Genomic DNA, 19,656 nt, shown 5'->3' on the forward strand with positions numbered 1-19,656 from the left:
ATGGTTTATTGTACTCTGTCTTTTTATTTTACATACACCTATCTTCTAGCAAGAATAAAATTCCCTGACGTATTTCTCTTGAAAGGGCTTATCGTTATCCGCACACTTGGCTGAAGCAGTGAGCAGTAAAAAATTCAGGTGCCTATGAGCATAAGCACTTTTTTTTGTGTGTTTCTGATAACGTGTCCAGTCAAGTGTATGAATATAACTTGCAATATTTGTAATCTGTACTTTCTGGAAGCTAAAGAAAAATGAAAGGCGGAATAGTGCACAACTAAATGTGTCCAGAGAAAACCGGGGCATCGCGTCTTTGTGTAAGATGCAGCTGAAGTGCCACTAGTTATTTTTTAAATTTTTTACCAGAGTGACGTCACGTGTGAGCTTTGTCCAGACGCACTGACCGCGCTAATCACGCCATGTTTTCTTCCTGCATAAATCCAAGTACGGATATCGTGATATTTTCTACATGATTTGTAATTACGAATTTTTCTATTGGATGCAATGATGTTTGTTTTAATCTTTATTAGTGTCACTTTAACACTGTAATCTTGTATTCTTTTTCAAACTATGTCCAATGTGTATATTTAACTTGTTCTCTATATGTGTCCAGCGGCATTCTTGTGGAATGCGGCGTCAAATGTTGACTGCCGTGGTTTGTCGGCATGAAAAACTAGACAAATCGATCAGTAAAATTGTTTGGCGCCACTCATTTTGTACATTTTGCAATTTTTAACAATAAATAACACGTAAATCAAAGCTGTCTCGCAGGTATGCTATGAGGAGAGGCGGAACAGAAAAAAAAAAAATTGCTGTTGGCAAGCTCCCATTTAGAAACAATGCAATAATAAAATATTGAGCCCCTTGTATTGCTAGTTTGTAAACTTAAGTTTATAATCTAATAATACAAGAGGCTTAATTTCTGGATCGCCGTGTGCTGTGCGATATCAGTGCACGTTTAAGAACCCCAAGTGGTCGAAATTTCCGGAGTTCTCCACTACGGCGTCTCTCATAGTCTGAGTTGCTTTGGGACGTTAAATCATGCAAACCAACTTAAGCAATCAAATCTATAGAACACTTCGAGAACGCTTGTGCTACCAGAGATTCAGCGCTAAATATTCTGTTCCGGCTCGCATATCCATGCGTGTCACGATGGCCGCCTAAACGTTTCAGCTGTGACGAGCTGTGTCGATGGCATACAAGACAGGTCTTTCTTTACTTTTTGCTTTTGGATGTCGAAGTGGAAGAAACATCTATATCAAAAGTTAATTGCTTCAAGGATGTTTTTACGCACTGTCTCTGCCTTGCGTGCGTATTCATATAAACATAATGGTAATGTTCGCGGCGTATATCTCGAAAACCGCACGTATACACACAATTCAGCCGAATGAAGTAGTCTAGGAATGCGACTGCCACTAGTTTTATAATGTAATAATGAGCGGTAGGTAATGTTGCCAGAAGGTTCATGAACCGCTATCAGATAAGGCGGATGAGAATTATTCTTGCTATTTATGTAGCCCTGGTTGCATAACCCTGTAACCCGAGCAAATTCAATATGCTATTTATTATTTACCAAAGTTCTAAAGACTAATTTGGAAAACTAAAGATCGTAGAGGAATATATCACGCTGAAACGCCATATCTTACCAAGGGAAGAGTGTTGTCAAATGCACGTCAAGATACGTGAGATGTTGGCAGTCTGAAGAGAAAATGTTGACCAACGCTCGGTGGCAGTTCGGCTAAATAATCGGGCGATGTTGATCAATGTTTGGTAAGGTATACCTCATGGTGACAGCGCGATCTTAATGAGCAAAAATATTTACTAACATACTAACACAACTATATTAGATGCTGCGGTCAAACCTAAATTAGCTAACAATATTTGCAAACGTACACGAACGTATATCAGATGTTCGCATTACAATATGAAGGAGAGACTAATATTTGCCAACGCACAGAGACGTAAGTGAAATGTTGGAAGACCGATCGATCTGATGGATGGTGTTGCCGAGCTCACATCAGCATATGTGAAATATAAGCAAGCCGCACTTATAGCAGGATAATGTTTACCGCTGGTTTCGAAACATACTGCCAATGTCAGCAAGCAATGTCATACCTGGCCCGTTGTGACTAGCTTATAGAAGGGCATGGCCAATATTATAAACACACTTGTAACAATGCGCCGATCTTTGGCCGTGTTTTGCAGCCTATTTGCAATATCGGGCAGGTTACCTAAATGTGGTATCTGGGAACAATCATTTCGAGAGAGTGCTAGGCGGCGAGTCATTTCCTCCTTTTTGTGCGGTACTAAGGCTAAGCACACATCTCGCACACAACTCTCGCGCACAACTCATGCTCACATGATTTAGTTCCATGAGCCTAGAAAGGCTTTCGTCATAAAAGTCGACGTTACTTACTTGCTGAATCCTCTATGGTCAGCTTTGCGTGGAGTAAAATGAGTCAATCGCCAAAAAGTGGCACAGTCGTGCGACGTAACCGGTAACAATATTTTTGCGGTGTGTAGTGTATTCACGCAATAGTTCATAATATCACGTTTTCCAGGCACTTGGTGTAAGTTAGGTCAGAGTTAGCACCGTGAGCGAAAAATCGCTAGCATAGCTCATGGCCCAGAACTGAATGACCGCCATGTTGCGTGACGCCTAGTGACCACATGCCGTGCCAGCTATACTAACTCGGGTGGCTTCTTTGAGATTGGAATGAAACCTGGGACACTTGAATTCAGGGTCAAACATTCCACTTTTTTAGGTCGACGTCAAACATGTCCGCACGGCTTGGTTGAAGCGGGGCATTGTATCCACGCATGTCGTATGGCCTTTCACACAATGGGGTCGTCAACGGCTTCACGCTAATATGTAGATGTGCGACAACAGAAGCACAGTGCACGTGTGAGGGAGGGGATTCGCAGGAAGTGCAGCTGAACAAAATAATTAACTCTGTCGCCTCATATCCTTGAAGGCGAAGCTTAGGCGCCCTTCAATTTGTTCCTACATCAGCAACTAATATTTTTAGTATAGAAAACGCTCAAGGGCACAGTCACAAACTGTTGTCACTAGGATAAAAAAGTGAATAATTCACAACTTGGTCGCTGATCAGTATGTATGCAATAATTAACTCACGAATATGTCGAAATATACAGACATTTTCATGGATGATTACATTTAACATAAAAACAAATTACATTGCTATTTACTTCCCTCAAAAGTAACTATAATACATTACAATCACTTTTGCAGAGTAACTCAATTCCTTTGAAATTACATCTTGATTCTCGTCCGCAGCAGAAATAAGTAAACTACTTAAACAAATAACAACCTCGACAGCCCCCTATGCGGTGCACATTCTTTTCATCTTCAAGCCGAACTCCGTCGCAGACAACTATTCCCTCCATTTTACACGCCCCATCATACATGCTCCACTACAAAGGTAAGACAACGCCAACAAAACGACAGAAACAGGGGCATGCCAGAACACTCGTCACTTTGCCTGCGCTCAAGGCAGAAACGAGTGGTGAGCGCAACACTTCGCTGACCCAGAGCTGTCTCAAGAGTGTTAAGCTCTCGAAGCAGGTTGTTTATCCCTTCCATGGTTCTAGGAATCGACAACGGCAGATTGCGCTCAGTACTATTCACGCCATGGACATCTCCGCCTGTCTCACCTCCAGTTTTGCGCCATATGTCGCTACGGCGGCCTCTTGACATTTCCATATTGTAGTTCGGGGAATGATTCCCACTAACCATGCGAGATTCCTGCTGTAAATGACCCATCTAGATAGGACACTGGCAGCCTCGGACGTGTGGTTCTACTCAATTCAGTTTCTTTTTGTCTAACCTTTACGTTGGCCCAGGCTTGCCGCGTGCCGTTCCTGTTTTCGGATCGCTCTCCCGGGTGTACGTATAGTGTTGCCCATAAAAATAGTAGTGCTGCATTTTGGTGAAAGTAACATCGAAAAGAATTACTTTGTTGCAAAATTAGTATGGTAAAGTAAAAAATTACATAACCAAATTATTAAACCAGAAAAGTAGTTCAGTGCATTAAAATCTACCGGAACACGTAAATAAATTATAGTTAATCAATTACTGTTACGTCTGTAATCTGAATCACGCAATGTGGGATCACAAGTAGAACATTTTGCCGTATTCAAAGAAACAATATCACCTAACTGACTAGCGAGGTACCACAGGAGTTATTTTTTCTTCTATAACCAACGTAACAAATGCTTGTCTATTGATGCGTGTTCACTAAATATCGCGAGTAAGACGCTTTATCGTACGCTCTACTCTGCGTCGTAATATTCATAACAATATATATGTATTAGGAGAAAATAATTTAAATTTCGCTGTGCAAAAGGACAAATGTTCTTCAGCTTTGCATCCACTTTCTCAACTATTTGATACTATTCTGAGAAGGAACAAAATCACCCTTTCTTCAAGAAAATACACGTCAGCGTGAAGTTGTGAGCGAAAAAAGAAACTGGTAATGTTAAATGTAGAATGTCAGTAGGACATCTACTTTGTTTGTTCTGCGCACTGACTTCATTTTAAAACTTCGCTGCTCTTTACCAAAGCATCTTTCAGGCATTGTCTCTGTCAAAGACCTAAATGGACTGCTACAGCCGGCGAGCAAACTAGCCTTAAAACAAAGTTCACCTTTCAAACAAGCTTCGCCAGCACGCAGCTTCAGAGACAGCCGGCTACGAACTTTTTGGGAGACATAAAAGGTTTTATTCAGCTTGATGACATTTGAGGCCCCCTCGCATCTGCGCGGCCAATATTTGTGGCATTCAGAAAGACGAACAACAGTTCACACTATATAAAGAAACAAAATGACGTGTACAAGATAGTAGGAGGCCAGAAAGAACAATAAGGCGCCAGGATCTAAATTCAAGGTTCGTTGTGAGAAGCCGTCCAACCACAGGGATCGTATAAGGTGAGGGCACGACAGTGTATGATAGCCGCAGAAATGCTTCTTGAGATTGTAAAATATTCTTTTATAAATTGAAGATGGTCTCGCTTGGGTAGTTTAACAGTGTTGCAGTGGGAAGTTTCTCGTTATGACTTTACGTACACATTACTTTTATTTTGTTGTTGTATTTAGTAGTCGTCAGTGTTACAAGTTGATATAAGCCCGCCATCATTGCGCGCCATCATTTGCGGTAGCCAACAATGAGCAGACAGTTAATACGATAATACGCTGTTCGTTTGTGAATGAAGATAGTTTTTCAATAACAAAACTGGCATAGAAAAGCAGAAGAAATCTTTTATGGCTGTAGACCTCAGGACAGTTTTTCTGACACATGACATTAAGTGGCGCATAGCATGTGATGCGTAACTTGAGGCCCGCAACATCTGTATCAAGTTCATTGCTGATGAACTCACCGTATCTCGCCGCTCGCTACTTTTGCCTTTAGTAAATGACAATGCGCCTGCGTTTTAATATCCAAGTCCTTCAGGGCTTTACTTTTCATCGCTGTAAGGAGAGCAGCAACCGCTAGGCGCGCCCTTGCCCGTCTGAGGGTATATATCTGAGGGCATTGCAGCAGAGCACTGTGCACTGGCGCTCAAGGGCACACGTCGGAGCGGGAAAACTCGTCTACAAATACTGGCAGATGTTGATACTGGCAATGAATACTGGCAATTTGGCACCAGATTACAACACGACTACCGTGACTCAAGCAGTGCAGCAGTCTGGTCTTTCTCGTGTGCCTGCTCGACCAGTCTATCAGCGGTCACGGAAATGTGATGTGTGGTGTGCTCCGGACCGGCGGCCCCTCTGCTACCACTGTGGTGAAGCGGGGCATCTTTACAGGGCCTGCCCTTACCGCCAAGTGGGTCTGCGTGGTTTCGCGCCCGACGACCCTTGTCCACGCAACGGTGAACGACCACTCGAAATTGAAGATCATCTGTCGGCCCGTCAGAGGCGTGGGACATTCGCTGTGATTCTAGGTCGTCATCTCAGCTGCGTTACCGTTCCCCAAGCCCTCGCCGAGAATTTAGCTATCCTGAGCGGCGTTCTTCCAGTCCACGCCGAGAGAGAGAGAGAGAGAGAGAGAGAGAGAGAGAGCGCATAACTTTTTATTTATTCCAGCGGATGAAGAGGCTCCGGCCCTCCGTCGCTTGGGATGGATGGCGGGTGCCCCGCCTCAGACGCAGGCAGGCAGACGTTGTTGGCCGGCGGCGTCCCAGGCCAGCTGGATGGCGGCTAGCTGGAGCCCAGGGTCCGAGCAGCGCAGCATGGTCTCCCAGAGTTGCGGCGTCAGATTTAGACCCCTCCCTGGAGAAAAGGGGCAGTCCCAGAGGATGTGTTCGAGGGTCCATCTCGAGCCACAGTTTGCACAGAATTCAGATCTTTCTCCTGGGAGCATATGGCTCACCAAGAGCGGGTGCGGAAATGTCCCAGTCTGAAGGCGACGCCAGGCGACGGCCTGCCTGAAATTTAGGGTAGGGGCTGGCGCAGCAGCCACCCGTCTACTAAGTCTATAATGCTGCAGAATTTCTGTGTAAGATGTGGCACACTATATGGTCCCCGCTCCAAGCCCCCCCTCTCTGCCGCCGGCTCGGTGGTAGAGCCCTCGAGCCAGTGCATGGGCGGATTCGTTGCCGGTAACGCCAGTGTGCGATGGAGTCCAAATCAGCTGTATAGTTCGCGAGATTGGTGACTGCTGTAATATTCGAATTGCCTGGGGAGCAATCAACCCCCGACTGTAATTTCGTATGGCAGTTTTGCTGTCGCAGATCACGAAACGCGTCTTTGTCTGGGCGCAGGCTAGAGCTACAGCCACTTCCTCAGCTGCCTCAGGAGATCTAGTTTTCAGGGTGACCGCGGTGATCGGTCTACCCGACCCATTCGCTACCGCTGCAACCATAAAGGGGCTTGCTCCTCCGGCAGCATCTACACAAGCTACTTCCTCCGGCGGCAAGTGGCTAAATTTCTTACTGAGCATTTGAGCTCTTTTTTGCCGACGCTCCGTATGGTGTTCGGGATACATGTTTTTTGGCAGCGGAGGTATCCATAGCCTGTCCCGTACAGCCATGTCTATTTCAGATTTTGTCTGAGCGTCTCCCCAAGTGTCGATGCCCAGGTTTTCTAGAATGGATCTGCCTGCGGCGGTTAGGCGGAGCCGTTCTACCTGTGAAGTGCGCACCGCTTCCGCGATTTCATCCCATGTGTTATGGGTGCCCAGTTGCAGGAGGCTAGCGGTGGAAGTACAGCACGGGAGTCAAATTAATTCCAGCGCTCTTCGGAGGCAAGGCCGCTGCTGTCGGGAAAACTGACGATCCTGCGCCGTCGATATACCGATACGCCGATTTCTCACAAGGGCAGAGTGGCGACAGCATCCGACGCGCTACTTCTGATTTGTGTGTGACAACCGACGGAACTGACGCGATCGCTTTACTTGATACTGGTGTAGACTACTCAGGGATGAGTCAAGCTCTGGCCCAGGAATTGAGGAAAGGCTTGACGCCATGGTTGGACCCTAGCATTCGCACGGCTGAAGGTGACATCATTAACCCGGCTGGAAGGTACACACCCTAAGTCGACATCCGTGGTTTTGTTTACGTCGGTGACTTCGTCGTCTTGTGCAAGTGTTCGAGAGTTGTGATCCTGGGCCTCGACTTTCTGCAGGCATACGGTGATGTGATCGACCTACACGAGGCGCCAGTCACATTTTCGACGAAGCAAGTTGTGGCGCACAGTGACACAGAAGACCCAGAAGTCAACGCTCTGCGTATTGCCGAAGACGACGTAATGGTGCCACTATGGTCCAGTGTGCTGGTGTTAGTGAGGAACAACTCGTTTCACGACAACGAAGGTATTGCGGACAGTCACCCTTCGCTGTTGCTCGATAAGGGAATGGCTATCGCGCGTGGTCTTAACCAACTGAATGACGGCTCTGCGAGAGTTTTTCTGACGGATTTTACCAATGAATTCATCCCCTCCACCAGTTGTGTAACAATTGTTACACTGAAAGGCAACTGCAGCAGCTGAGCGAGGGCACCGAGAGCTGAACAAGGAAACGAGGGCACCAGAAAACGGACCTACACTTCAGCGTCGCCTACTTCTACCGATTGCGCTCTCTTTCTTCTTCTACTTCTAATCCATGTGTCAATATTCTGAAAAAGCGAAACTATGGACGCAGGGCGAAATTTCGGTATCGCCACAGAAATTTCAAGGTCAGAGCTGAGTCGGTCATAGTCAGGTTAGGTTGTAAATCCAATTTGGTCGAATCAGATTTGTAGGGCCGAGGGGGCAAATTTTGGGGACGTGGACAGACACGTTCTGTACACTTTCTGGGGACACGTATTGCGGAAACCTTCTGCTGATTTTTTCCTTTGCGCCCTTAGTCAATTAACGCTCATGCATTAAAAGAAACTCGGCATTCATTCGCCATGATCGAACGGAAGGCGTCATTGCTGCCGCCTGCCGCATGACATGGATGGGTGGATGGAATATAGGAGCGTCCCCTTTGAAACAGAGTAGTAGCAGTTGCTATCATGCTCATTTCCCCCCTATATTTTAACTATTATTTTAGATTGGTTAACTATACCATCGTTCTATTTGCTGAATTTTTCTTTCTACATTACTAACATTATGTCCCTTTTCTGCTTTTAAACCACCGATCTTCCAATCGTTTTTTTGCTAGCTTCCACCGCCGGTTTATTCAACCGGCCACTGGTATCTCTAAACCCCAGAGCTTCAGACAGAGTGACTGCGCCTGCATCGACTTCCGGATGGATACCATTACATTTGTGTATAATATGGTTAATTGTTTCTGTGGATTTACCACATACTGCACACGTGTTATCTTCATGGCTAAATTTCTTTTTGTAGTTGCGCGTTCTAAGACACCCTGATCTAGCTTCAAAAAGTAGGGCCCTGCCTCTTGAGTTACCAAAGAAAGCTTCCTTCCTGATCTGCCTTTTCTACTTTCGGTAGAGTTCCACACTCTGTTTCTTTTCCATCGAATTTGTACCTTCTGTGTTTTTCACTTGTTGCGTAACGCTCTTTATTTATTCGTCCTCGTGACCGTCATACTTACTGGTTAGTTTCCCAGGTATTTTCCTCCATTGTGAGTCAACGCTTTTTAGGTATAGGTATTAAAATACTTTAGCTGCCCATCTGTTATGTCCAATTTTCTCAGGCGTTCCTCATATAGTATTTTACCCTGAGGTTCCTTTACTTCGAAATATGCCCAGTCCATATCTCCCTGTACCGCCTCATTTGTGGTTTTGCCGGGGGCACCTAGAACTAATCGTCCGACGGCTCCCTGATTTATTTCTAATGACGACTGTACCTCTGATTTTAGGCATAAAACCGCATTTCCGAAAGTAAGCCCGGATACCATAATTCCTTTCTAAATACCCAACGCCTGATACCTGTTGTATCGCCACAATGTTCTATGCTTCATTATCCTGGCATTTCTTCGCCCTTTCACGGTAAGAGATTGCTCATGCTTTTCAATGTATGCCAATCCTTCGTTTACCCATACCTGGAGATATTTATATTCTGCCACTCTGGGTATTTCATGGCCTTGTATTTTAAGACCCTGATCAGTTAAGCCGTTGACGATCATCAGGCCCGACTTGACTGCGCTAAAACTGAAGCCTAGAGCGTCCCCTTCGTCTCCGCAATACTTAACTAGAGTTTGCAATTCTTCCTGACTATCTGCTAGCAGCACAATATCGTCTGCATACATCAAACTGGGGAAGCGCTGCTCTACCGCCTTTCCACCTAATCTATATGACAGGTTAAAACCTAAGTTACTTTCTTTTATCCTCCGTTCCATATTTATCATATAAAGCATGAACAGCAGCAGTGATAGAGGACAACCTTGTCTTAATCCTTTGCATACCTTGACAGCTTCCGTACTTCTTATCCCTTCCCATGTAATTTCTACTTTGTTATCCCGGTGTATTTCCTGTAGGAACTCTGTTATCTCATGACCGATACCTTCTTTAATATGTTCCACAGGAGTTCCCTGTTTACGTTGTCATACCGCCGTACTATTTACGTTGTCATTTATGTCTAGGAAGGCCATGCATTGGGTAAGCACGAACAGGCTATCATCTAAGCGCCTACCATTTTCATCAGAAGGGATACAGCGGCGCGTTGCGGCAGCCACTTGCAGCGCGCAGAGCTTCCCCTTAGAGTTACGCCTGAGTGCCGTGACCAGAAAAGGATTGAAGGACTCTGATAATCTGATGAATACAGGGCTGAATGTTTGTTGCATACAAATTAAACATGTTAAGCTTGTCAAGCAAAACGTTATCTTGAGAGAACTATCTAAACTGGCGGTTTTTACATGATCGGCAACTCTGAGATTGAAAATATTGTGATCATTGAAGGCACTTTGGAAAAACAAAATCTAGAACAGAATGAATATGATGAACAGGTAAAAACATCCAAATAAATGAGGCGCCTACCTTAGAAAGTAGGCTATTAGATATTATAGCTAGCAAAGCTACATCAAACATTATAGCTTTATTCTGTCGAAAATGACCGCTTACACCTATATCTGGAAAGGAGCTCTCTTTCAAAGAAAAAAGAACAGGCTGCTTAGAAATTCCTAAGCTTTAAAGAAACGCCATGCACACCAGTCGCTGCAAATAGGCTGGTGGTCGTGAAAACGTTTATTAAACGGATAAATCGGTGTACATTTATGGGAGTGTCGTTAGAATGGATTCGGAATCGTCTCTTCAAATTGATGAATATGATTGTAGCTTCTATGAGATTGGCTTGACCTAACATGATAATTTCCCAGCACTTTTCTTCCCACAAACAGAGCTTCTGTCACACTGTAAAGTATTCATCCGCCTTGTAACGATCATCGCAGCGAATGTGCACAGCTTGCATAAGGGTCATGAAATTACATTTGCTGGGGCCACAAAGAGTGCAACATTGAGAGACTTTTCATGACTAGTCGTTGCTGAAAGGAAATGCTCAGAGATAGTTTTATTAACGGCGAAGATTTCGGCGTTTAAAAACGAAGTTCCTTTTTTCTCCTCTCTAAGAGAATCTTGACGAACCTGAAATAAAATAATTAAACCAGGGCATGATGGAATGTCTCCATGCAGCAAATGTCATTTGCGCACTGCCATTAGGGTGGCTCGCTCATATTTCGTACTCTCCTTCATAATAGGAGACGGAAAATAATGCTCGGTATATGGTCTCGTTCTTCAGCGAAGAGCAATACCTATAGGTCCTCTTTTGCAAATGGAGGGTACACACTGAGGTCTGAAATTTTGCTTCCATACTCACACCGGTTACCTCTACATAACTATAGTAGCAGAATATTGTCATAAATAAGGGTCCACTTATGGCTATGCTCGTCTACACGTCACTCGGTCGCGATAACACACATTTCTACACATGAAAAATAAAAGACGCTGCATGGAGATACGAATGGCAGCAAATGACAGAGCCCTCGTTAAAAGTGACCTTTGCTTGGCCGACGTCTGTATAATAGACTTCCCGTATGACACGAGTTCAAATTTTATGGCATCTAAAGAAGATTTCAATGCATGTTGCTATTATGTACCTTTTGTGAACAAATATTCACACGTATAATTTTAAATTAGGCCGTTATAAATGCCTGACATTAAAATCCTCTGTCAGGCATTCTGATGCGTCTTTTACCTGTTTCGATTGCATTCATGCAGGTAAATTAGAATTTTATCAATATAATAAAAAAGCGGATCACCCATTGCTGGTAAAAACTCGTTAAGTTCGCGAGCTATCTCACGAACGTGTTCTGCAATTTTAAACTGGCACTACAGCGGCTTATTAAAATTTAAAATCACTTCAATTTACTCGTTAGAAGCACAAATAAAGCGGATGCTTATAACGAGAAGCTCAAGAAGTGAAATGCTAATGAAGTCAGCCTATAAGCTTAGATAAACGAAGACGTCTCCTGCTTGGATGGGTAGTGACTGTGGGGCAGAAAACTGAGACTGTGTTTTTTCACCACCGAAGCGAAGAGATATTTCGCAGTGGTTAGTTTTCCGAGAGAGACGTCGAAAAGGCAAGTGCACATCTAGCATGCGTGGTTACTTTGGGCCTCGTGATGTCATGGTTGTATGTGGTAGGCTGATTATTTTTACGATCGCGTTATATAAGTTGTTTTAATCTCCTGCCGAGTGCTCTTCGAGCGCAGATTATTTGAAAACAAGTCAACCCTTGTAGCCATGAGCGCCAGGAAACTGCGGCATTGAATTTCGCTAAACGGTACCAAAGTGTCGCCAGCCTTCACTGCGCACGGGTCACTAGAGTGGGAAGCTGCACGTTAGACTGAAATTATAGCCGCGTGACAAATCACTCTACAGCTGGGCTGCATCAGAAATTAAGCAATTTTTGCGTTCTATGTACCATTAACTTTAGTCGCAACCCATTGAGTAAATGTGGTAATGTGTTAAAGTTAATATCGGAAACCCACGAACGAAATATCGGGTGGTTCGTGTTGGCTCGCATTTTTACTGACCTTTGTGAGGCTGAGACGGTGGGTGTTATTAGCTACTGGTGGTACGAAGTTTGCGGTTACCTGCCGGCTGTTGATGCACCAAGTGAAGTGTTGCACGGCATGATGTTTGCGATACAGAGTCGTAAACCTAGCAGCGTGTCTTCAAAGCATACAGAAGAGTTCTGAACTTCTAGCGCACCATATGAAACAGCACTCGGTGTCTTCAAGGAGGCTTAGAAGGTCAGAAGCTAGTCATCTAGGTTCTGCATTTCGCATTACTAATGTGCTCATTGCTAACTCATTACAAATGGACGCACGTGCAAGACGAGGTGGCGAAGTAGATCGGTCATCAAATGTCAGATAATTGATAGTATTGCAGATTTCGCGAATAATTTCCGCAGCCAGACCTGCTCCGACTAACTCAGCTTCCTGCCGGCAGATCTAATTTGCTTTTCAAAGGCGAGACTAACGACAAATATCAGGAAAGGTCATTAGAATTTGTCATGCAGGTCTTGGTAATGAGATAAGTGAACACGAAATATTAGCAGAAAAATGCCATGCCATAAGACTATCAGAAAAGTGATTTTTTTATTACCTTTCGGAAATTAAACATTGTATATTATCTAGACAAAATTTCTCCTGCACGTTGGTGCTGACTTAAGGCCACGTGGAGTTAGTCACAGTGGGTGGACGGTGCTTAATAGATACTAAATATAAAACTAAATATATTTTTACTTACGCATCTTGTGCGCTTTTTGTTTTTGCGATTCCATATGTTAGAAAATTGTTTAGGAGCAATTTCTGAAAAATGCTTCGTTGCTGAGGAATTCAACTGCGCTAGAAAATGGCTGGTTTTAGTAGCGTTTCTGATGAAAGGGAAGGAATTAAAGTTACAGGGCAACAAAATTACCCTCAACTTCATCACTTTATTTATTTGGCGTTTAATAATTTATTTATTTGAAAAGTAATTCAAAGAAAAGCCTCAAAGAATACAAGGTAAATGCCAGCGAAAGACATCATTTTTTGCTGCTCATGTGCTGCACGTTTAGCGCTGAATCTTTCTTGACTTTCAGTCCGTACTATGGCTGGATGAGAGCAGCCACTATAACGCTGTACCAAGATGCGATCTAAAAACAAAGTGGAAAACACCGCGTCAACCTGCTGTCGAAATAAGAAACCATTTATAGTCTAATGCGACCCCATGTTCGTAGCTATCACATTATCGATTGTGACGTCAGGAAATTATACACCATTGGTTGGAGGATATGCACTCCTTTAGGTATTCGCAGCTTCGATTATCGTTATCTTCTATTAGAAGAGAAAAATGTTCAGAAACAGGTTTAAAAATTCAACCGATTGCTGTAGGTGTTATACAGCTTTCGTCTTTTTTTTTTTGTATTTTGCAGGCGTTAAATAGAAAATATGTTGAACCTGCTTTGTCTTGTGCTTGTTGTGGGGATGATCCCACACGAAGTCGACTCTCAGGGTATGTTTTTACTTCAATATTTGTTTCTGCCATAGTTCATTCCAGCCTTACGATTGCGTCCGATAAGCTCGGATACCTCCTAGACAAATTCTTCTACAAGTAATGAATATATATAGTGCACAGCCAGAATTTTCCAACAGCATGGAACTGAAGTTAGTCGTGAGGATGAATGATTTTTTTTTCGAGATATTGTCGTCCCCAGGCATACATTGTTGTATAATGAATTTGAAAGCGTTGGACAGACTAGGAACGCTTTGTCCAGTCCACTTCTCTCGTCCTTGCCTGTGCGAGTGCTTTCGTATTTATTATCCTGTACAACTGGCCTAAGAAGCAACTTTGTTAAAACTATGTCGTCTCATTCATATCTTATATCTTTGGGAGAAATATCTGCTTTGTGATATCGCTTGAGGAGAACTGTATCATTGCCTTCGTGTCAAAAAAGTTGAAGTTTTAAAAACTTTGAGAGCTTCGCAGAACCTGCTCTGGACAAATGCGAAAACGCGGGTATTGCAGCTGATGCTGCTGCGACACTGTACACGTTGCCAATTTTATTTTCGTTAACTTTAAAAATGTTTTTGAGGCTTTGGCGTCTGGGGGTGTCTGTTCTATTCTTTTATGTGCTTCATTTCTGTCATGTGGGCATATGAGGAATTACGTTGACCTGTTGTCGGATGAATTGGAGAGATATGGGGGAGGTCTTCGCCCTACAGTTCTACAGTTGATGTAGTCAGGTTAATGATGATGATAGCGATGCTTCTCGAGGTGGCGGGCCTACTGTTTTTCACATAGCTTTCCTTCTCCTGAATCCTCTGTTCACTCCCATTCATCCTTTGTTCCTCTCTGTTTATCATATGTTGAATGTTCATTTGAAAGTCCACGCTCCTCTGCGTCTTTGACTGTGTGCCATTGCTGCCGAGTTGTATTACAACACTGTGAAGCTTAGCATCTCGCGGAAATCCCTAATGAATTGAGTGAAATTACTTGTTTAGCAGCCGTGGGCCTTCCTATTCGCAGGCAATTCATAAAAAGAGCCGTAAATCTCTACGGAAACGCCGATCACTTTTGGCAACGAGAGCTGCAACAGGGGATGTCTTGCAGCAATGCAGGAAATAAAATACAATGGCGTCTAAAGGAAAGTAGTGCCGAAGTAGAAGCCGCTTGTCTCATGTTACCTAGCTGCGCGTCCGCTGGACGGCGACTGACGACTTCAGGATTCTTGTCTTCCTATTTGCTTCGCTGAACAGCAGATCTTCACTGTAGCGTCATTCTCTTTGTTTACGAGTTATTCCTTTTTTACATTCCTTTTTTTTTTCAAATTACGTTCTTTTATTTCACTCTTTAGGTTGCTTTAGTTTAGTTTGGTTTAAGCCCAGGAAAGTTGTTTTTGATCCGGGTTCCCTGTTTATTTCATTTCTTTTTTAATGTTTATGAGAAAACAAACAAAAGGATGATTGGTTTGTTGGGTTTAACGTCCCAAAGCGAAGGATGAGGGTATGAATTATTGTTTTGGGGCAGTATCAGCCCCAATAACGACGAAAGCAACGGTCGCTGGCAGGAATATTGTCTAACAGGGTTTTTGCACCAAAGACTTGAAAGACACGCGCAACTTTTAAAGGGGCGCGGAGATGTTTGCATTAGTACCAATTGTGCTTGTGAAATGGATTTTGGATTCGTTTTGGGCTGCTGATCAGAAAAAGCAATACTGAAGTGGGAGTTTATTGAAAAACATTATCCCACTAAGAAATAACAATATATATATATATATATATATATATATATATATATATTGAAATGTGGATTTATTAGATGGTTTGAACGTCTAGCGCTGGCAGTAATTCGGGCACAGAGGGATCGGAATACCAGCCGCAGGGAACAGCTTCAGCGCGAGAGAGATGGGCGCCGGAAACCAGCGATGGTGGTGATGGTGATGCCGCAGGGTTGTTTCTTCTTCGTCTTCTTTACATTTCCCCCGCGTGAAGAAGTCGCCATCCTGGCGACTCACGGGGAAGGGACAACCAGGGGGTTGTAATACGGCTTGAGGCGGCTAACATGGACAACCTCACGGCCGCGGCGGCGGTGGTCGGAAGAAGGGGTGACTGGCTCGATGATGTAATTAACAGGAGATGTGCGTTCCAAGACGCGATAAGGTCCGTGGTACTTCGTTTCTAGTTTGCTGGTGGCAGGAACGCATAGCCAAACGAAGCTGTCGGCCAGGAACGTCGGAGCAGGGGTATCGCTATCATGCTGATCTTTGCGATAGCCTTGAGTGTTGGAGGTAAACATGCGAGCTAGCTGACGGCAGTCCTCAGCCTTCTGTACAATATCGGACAAAGCACTGTACTCAGAGGCATCTGGATGGTATGGCAAAATTGTGTCCAGAGTACAAGATGGTTCACGGCCGTATAAGAGAAAGAAGGGCGAAAAACCAGTTGTTGCCTGGGTGGCAGTGTTGTACGCGAATGTTACGAATGGCAGTACCTGGTCCCAGTTGGAGCTCCCAAATTCAGATGTAACATACATTGCGAGCATGTCCCCAAGCGTACGGTTGAAATGCTCCGTGAGGCCGTTGGTTTGCGGGTGGTACGCGGCTGTAGTCCGATGTATCGATTTGCAAGCCGACAGAAGCTCTTGGACTACTTCGAAAAGAAAGGCACGACCTCTATCGCTCAGTAGTTCGCGAGGGGCGCCGTGTCGAAGAATGAAGTGGTGCAGGAGAAAATGGGCTACCTCTTGGGCTGTCGCCGCGGGAAGTGCAGCAGTCTCCGTCTAACGGGTCAGGTGGTCGACGGCGGAGATGACCCATCGATTACCAGCGGCACTGCATGGTAGCGGACCATAGAGGTCGATTCCCACACGATCAAACGGGCGAGCTGGACACGGTAAAGGCTGGAGAGGGCCAGCGGGGTGGCGAGAAATCTTGCGTTGTTGACAGGCGGTACAAGAGCGAATGTAACGACGTACAAAATTGTACATTCCCCGCCAGTAATACCTCTGACGAATTCGACCATAGGTTTTTAGGAGGCCGGCATGAGCGCTTTGCGGGTCAGTGTGATGGTGGGAGCGGAGGTGGCGCGGAATGACAAGAAGCCATTTTCTGCCATCTGAGTTGTAGTTCTTTCGGTAGAGCAGGCCGTCCCGAATGGTAAAATGGGAGGCCTCTCGGCGGAGTGCCCGAGGATGCATAGCCGCGGAAGGAGTGCCAAGGACATCTAGCAGGTTAGAAACCCAAGGATCTTGTCGTTGCTCGAAAGGCATATCCTCAATGGTGAGTGCTGACAAAGAGGCTTCAGGAGGGGATGATGAGTTAGGCGAACGCACCGGTGACCGAGAAAGAGCATCGGCGTCAGAGTGCTTGCGGCCAGAACGGTACACAACACGGATGTCGTATTCCTGAAGCCTGAGAGCCCAGCGCCCGAGACGGCCAGACGGATCCTTGAGAGACGCGAGCCAGCAGAGCGCGTGGTGATCTGTAACTACATCGAAAGAGTGGCCATATAAGTAAGGGCGGAACTTCGTTATAGCCCACACGATTGCTAAGCACTCCTTTTCGGTAACGGAGTAGTTGGTCCCGGCTTTGGTAAGAGCACGGCTTGCGTAGGTGACAACGTATTCGGAGAAGCCAGGCTTGCGCTGGGCGAGGACGGCGCCGAGGCCGACACCACTGGCATCGGTGTGAAGTTCTGTACGTGCAGTAGGGTCGTAATGGCGAAGGATTGGCGGTGACGTCAGAACATTGCGCAGCGTCGCGAATGCATCATCGCAGGCTGGCGACCAAGAGGGGAGGTTAGGGGCGCCTTTCAAGAGCTGTGTAAGGGGGGCTATGATGGTCGCGAAATTGCGAACAAAACGACGAAAGTAAGAGCAGAGGCCCACGAAGCTTCGCAGTTGTTTCAAAGTGGTCGGTTTCGGAAAGTCAGCAACGGCGCGGAGCTTCTCAGGATCAGGCAGAACTCCATCTTTGCACACAACATGTCAGAGTATTGTGAGCTGGCGGGCACCGAAGCGGCACTTTTTGAGGTTCAGTTGAAGACCGGCGCGAGTTAGGCAGGTGAAGACCTGGCGAAGTCGAGTCAAGTGGGTCGGGAAGTCTGTTGAAAAGACGACGATATTATCGAGGTAGCATAAACAGATGTTCCATTTCAGGCCACACAATACAGTGTCCATCATTCTTTCAAATGTGGCTGGGGCGTTACAGAGTCCGAACGGCATAACATTAAATTCGTATTGTCCGTCTGGAGTAATAAAGGCGGTCTTAGCGCGATGCTCCTCTGCCATGGGCACCTGCCAATATCCAGAGCGCAAATCGAGTGAGGAAAAGAATTCTGCACCTTGCAAGCAGTCTAGAGCATCATCGATTCTTGGCAGGGGATACACATCACGACGAGTAATTTTGTTTTGGCGGCGATAATCAACACAAAATCGTATGGATCCATTCTTCTTCTTAACTAGGGCCACAGGAGACGACCATGGACTACAGGATTCTCTAATTACTCCGCGTTGCAGCATGTCATCGACTTGTTGGGCAATAACACGGCGCTCAGTCGGGGACACCCGATACGGCCGCTGATGGAGAGGTGGGTGAGCGCCAGTGTCAATGAGGTGAGTAACGGTCGTCGTGCGGCCCAAGGAAGATTGCGGGATGTCGACGGAGGAGCGGAATTGGTGTACAAGGTCAATAAGTTGTTCTCGGTGGCGCGGCTCTAAAACGCTGACCACAGAATGGTCAAACAGATCCCGCTGTAGTGGATCTGAAGCCACACGAGTTGGAGTCAAGGCGTCAACTTGGCAAACAGGGAATGACAAATCATCAAAGGCGAACAGAAGGTCCACGGGCTCGATGCGGCCGAGGCACTACCCTTTGATCAACATAGCGGGAGACGCAAGAGGATTGGCTACCAGAAGTGTGCTAGCGCCGTTGTTCATGTCAAGGACGGCAAACGGCAGCGGTAAGTGGCGGCGGCGGCAGACAACGTTAGAGGGCACAAAGAGGACTGTCGCGGCGGTGGTAAAAGAGGCAGTGAGGGGAACCAGAACAGCGCTAACGGGTGGGATGGTTGTGTCATGAGCTACGAGGAGTTTGGCCGCAAAACGAGGACGTGGCTAGTGGAGCAGGGCATCAGACGGTGCATCACTCGATTCAATGAGCTCTACTTGAGGACTGGCGCAGTCAATGATAGCATGATGCTTGGACAGGAAATCCCAGCCGAGAATGACGTCATGAGAACATGTGGGGAGGACGACGAATTCGATGATGTACAAGGCTGCAGCAATGACGACGCGAGCAGTGCAGATAGCTGTCGGCTGTATACTGTGAGCGGATGCGGTACGAAGCGATAGTCCCTAGAGGGGCGTAGTCACTTTTCGGAGGGAGCGGCAGAGTTTTTGGCTGATAACTGATACAGCTGCACCGGTGTCGACGAGCGCAAGAGTATAAACACCTTCAACGATGACAGCAGTAACATTCGCGGTATTAAGACGAGGACTTTGAAATTCTGTCGAATACGCAGTTCGTGCCTCGCGAACTGCGGCGGTTAGTTTTCCGGCTGAGTAGCGGGTCGTCGGCGCATTGGCGAAATGGAGCGGCGACGTGGTGATGGCGAACGACGAGGCAGGAAGTCCGGATGATCGGGGGATGCTGTTGGAGGACCCGATGGAACGGGGAACTGAGGGGCCAAATAAGGTGGCGCAGGCCGTGCAGC

General features: G+C 45.7%; 3 protein-coding genes across 3 annotated transcripts in view; 2 read left to right on the forward strand and 1 right to left on the reverse strand.

Moving 5' to 3' along the window:
- LOC146197024 (uncharacterized) overlaps nt 1-19,656 on the forward strand; it is a 157,467-nt gene that overhangs the window by 61,981 nt on the left and 75,830 nt on the right. The gene's annotated exons all lie outside the window — the stretch shown is intronic.
- Nucleotides 13,536-19,656, reverse strand: part of LOC146197026 (uncharacterized) — a 113,963-nt gene continuing 107,842 nt past the window's right edge. The window contains exon 6 of the mRNA XM_084598749.1: nt 13,536-13,598. Within this exon, the coding sequence (XP_084454875.1) occupies nt 13,551-13,598 (48 nt within the window). The 3' untranslated portion in view covers nt 13,536-13,550. The remainder of the gene's footprint in view (nt 13,599-19,656) is intronic.
- The window catches only part of LOC146197027 (uncharacterized), a 52,949-nt gene continuing 47,170 nt past the window's right edge, over nt 13,878-19,656 (forward strand). The window contains exon 1 of the mRNA XM_084598738.1: nt 13,878-13,957. Coding sequence (XP_084454864.1) covers nt 13,894-13,957 — 64 coding nt within the window. The 5' untranslated portion in view covers nt 13,878-13,893. The remainder of the gene's footprint in view (nt 13,958-19,656) is intronic.

Source organism: Amblyomma maculatum, chromosome 3 (genome assembly GCF_055883805.1).
Source record: "Amblyomma maculatum isolate TAMU_Amacu chromosome 3, ASM5588380v1, whole genome shotgun sequence".
Taxonomy (NCBI): Eukaryota; Metazoa; Arthropoda; class Arachnida; order Ixodida; family Ixodidae; genus Amblyomma; species Amblyomma maculatum.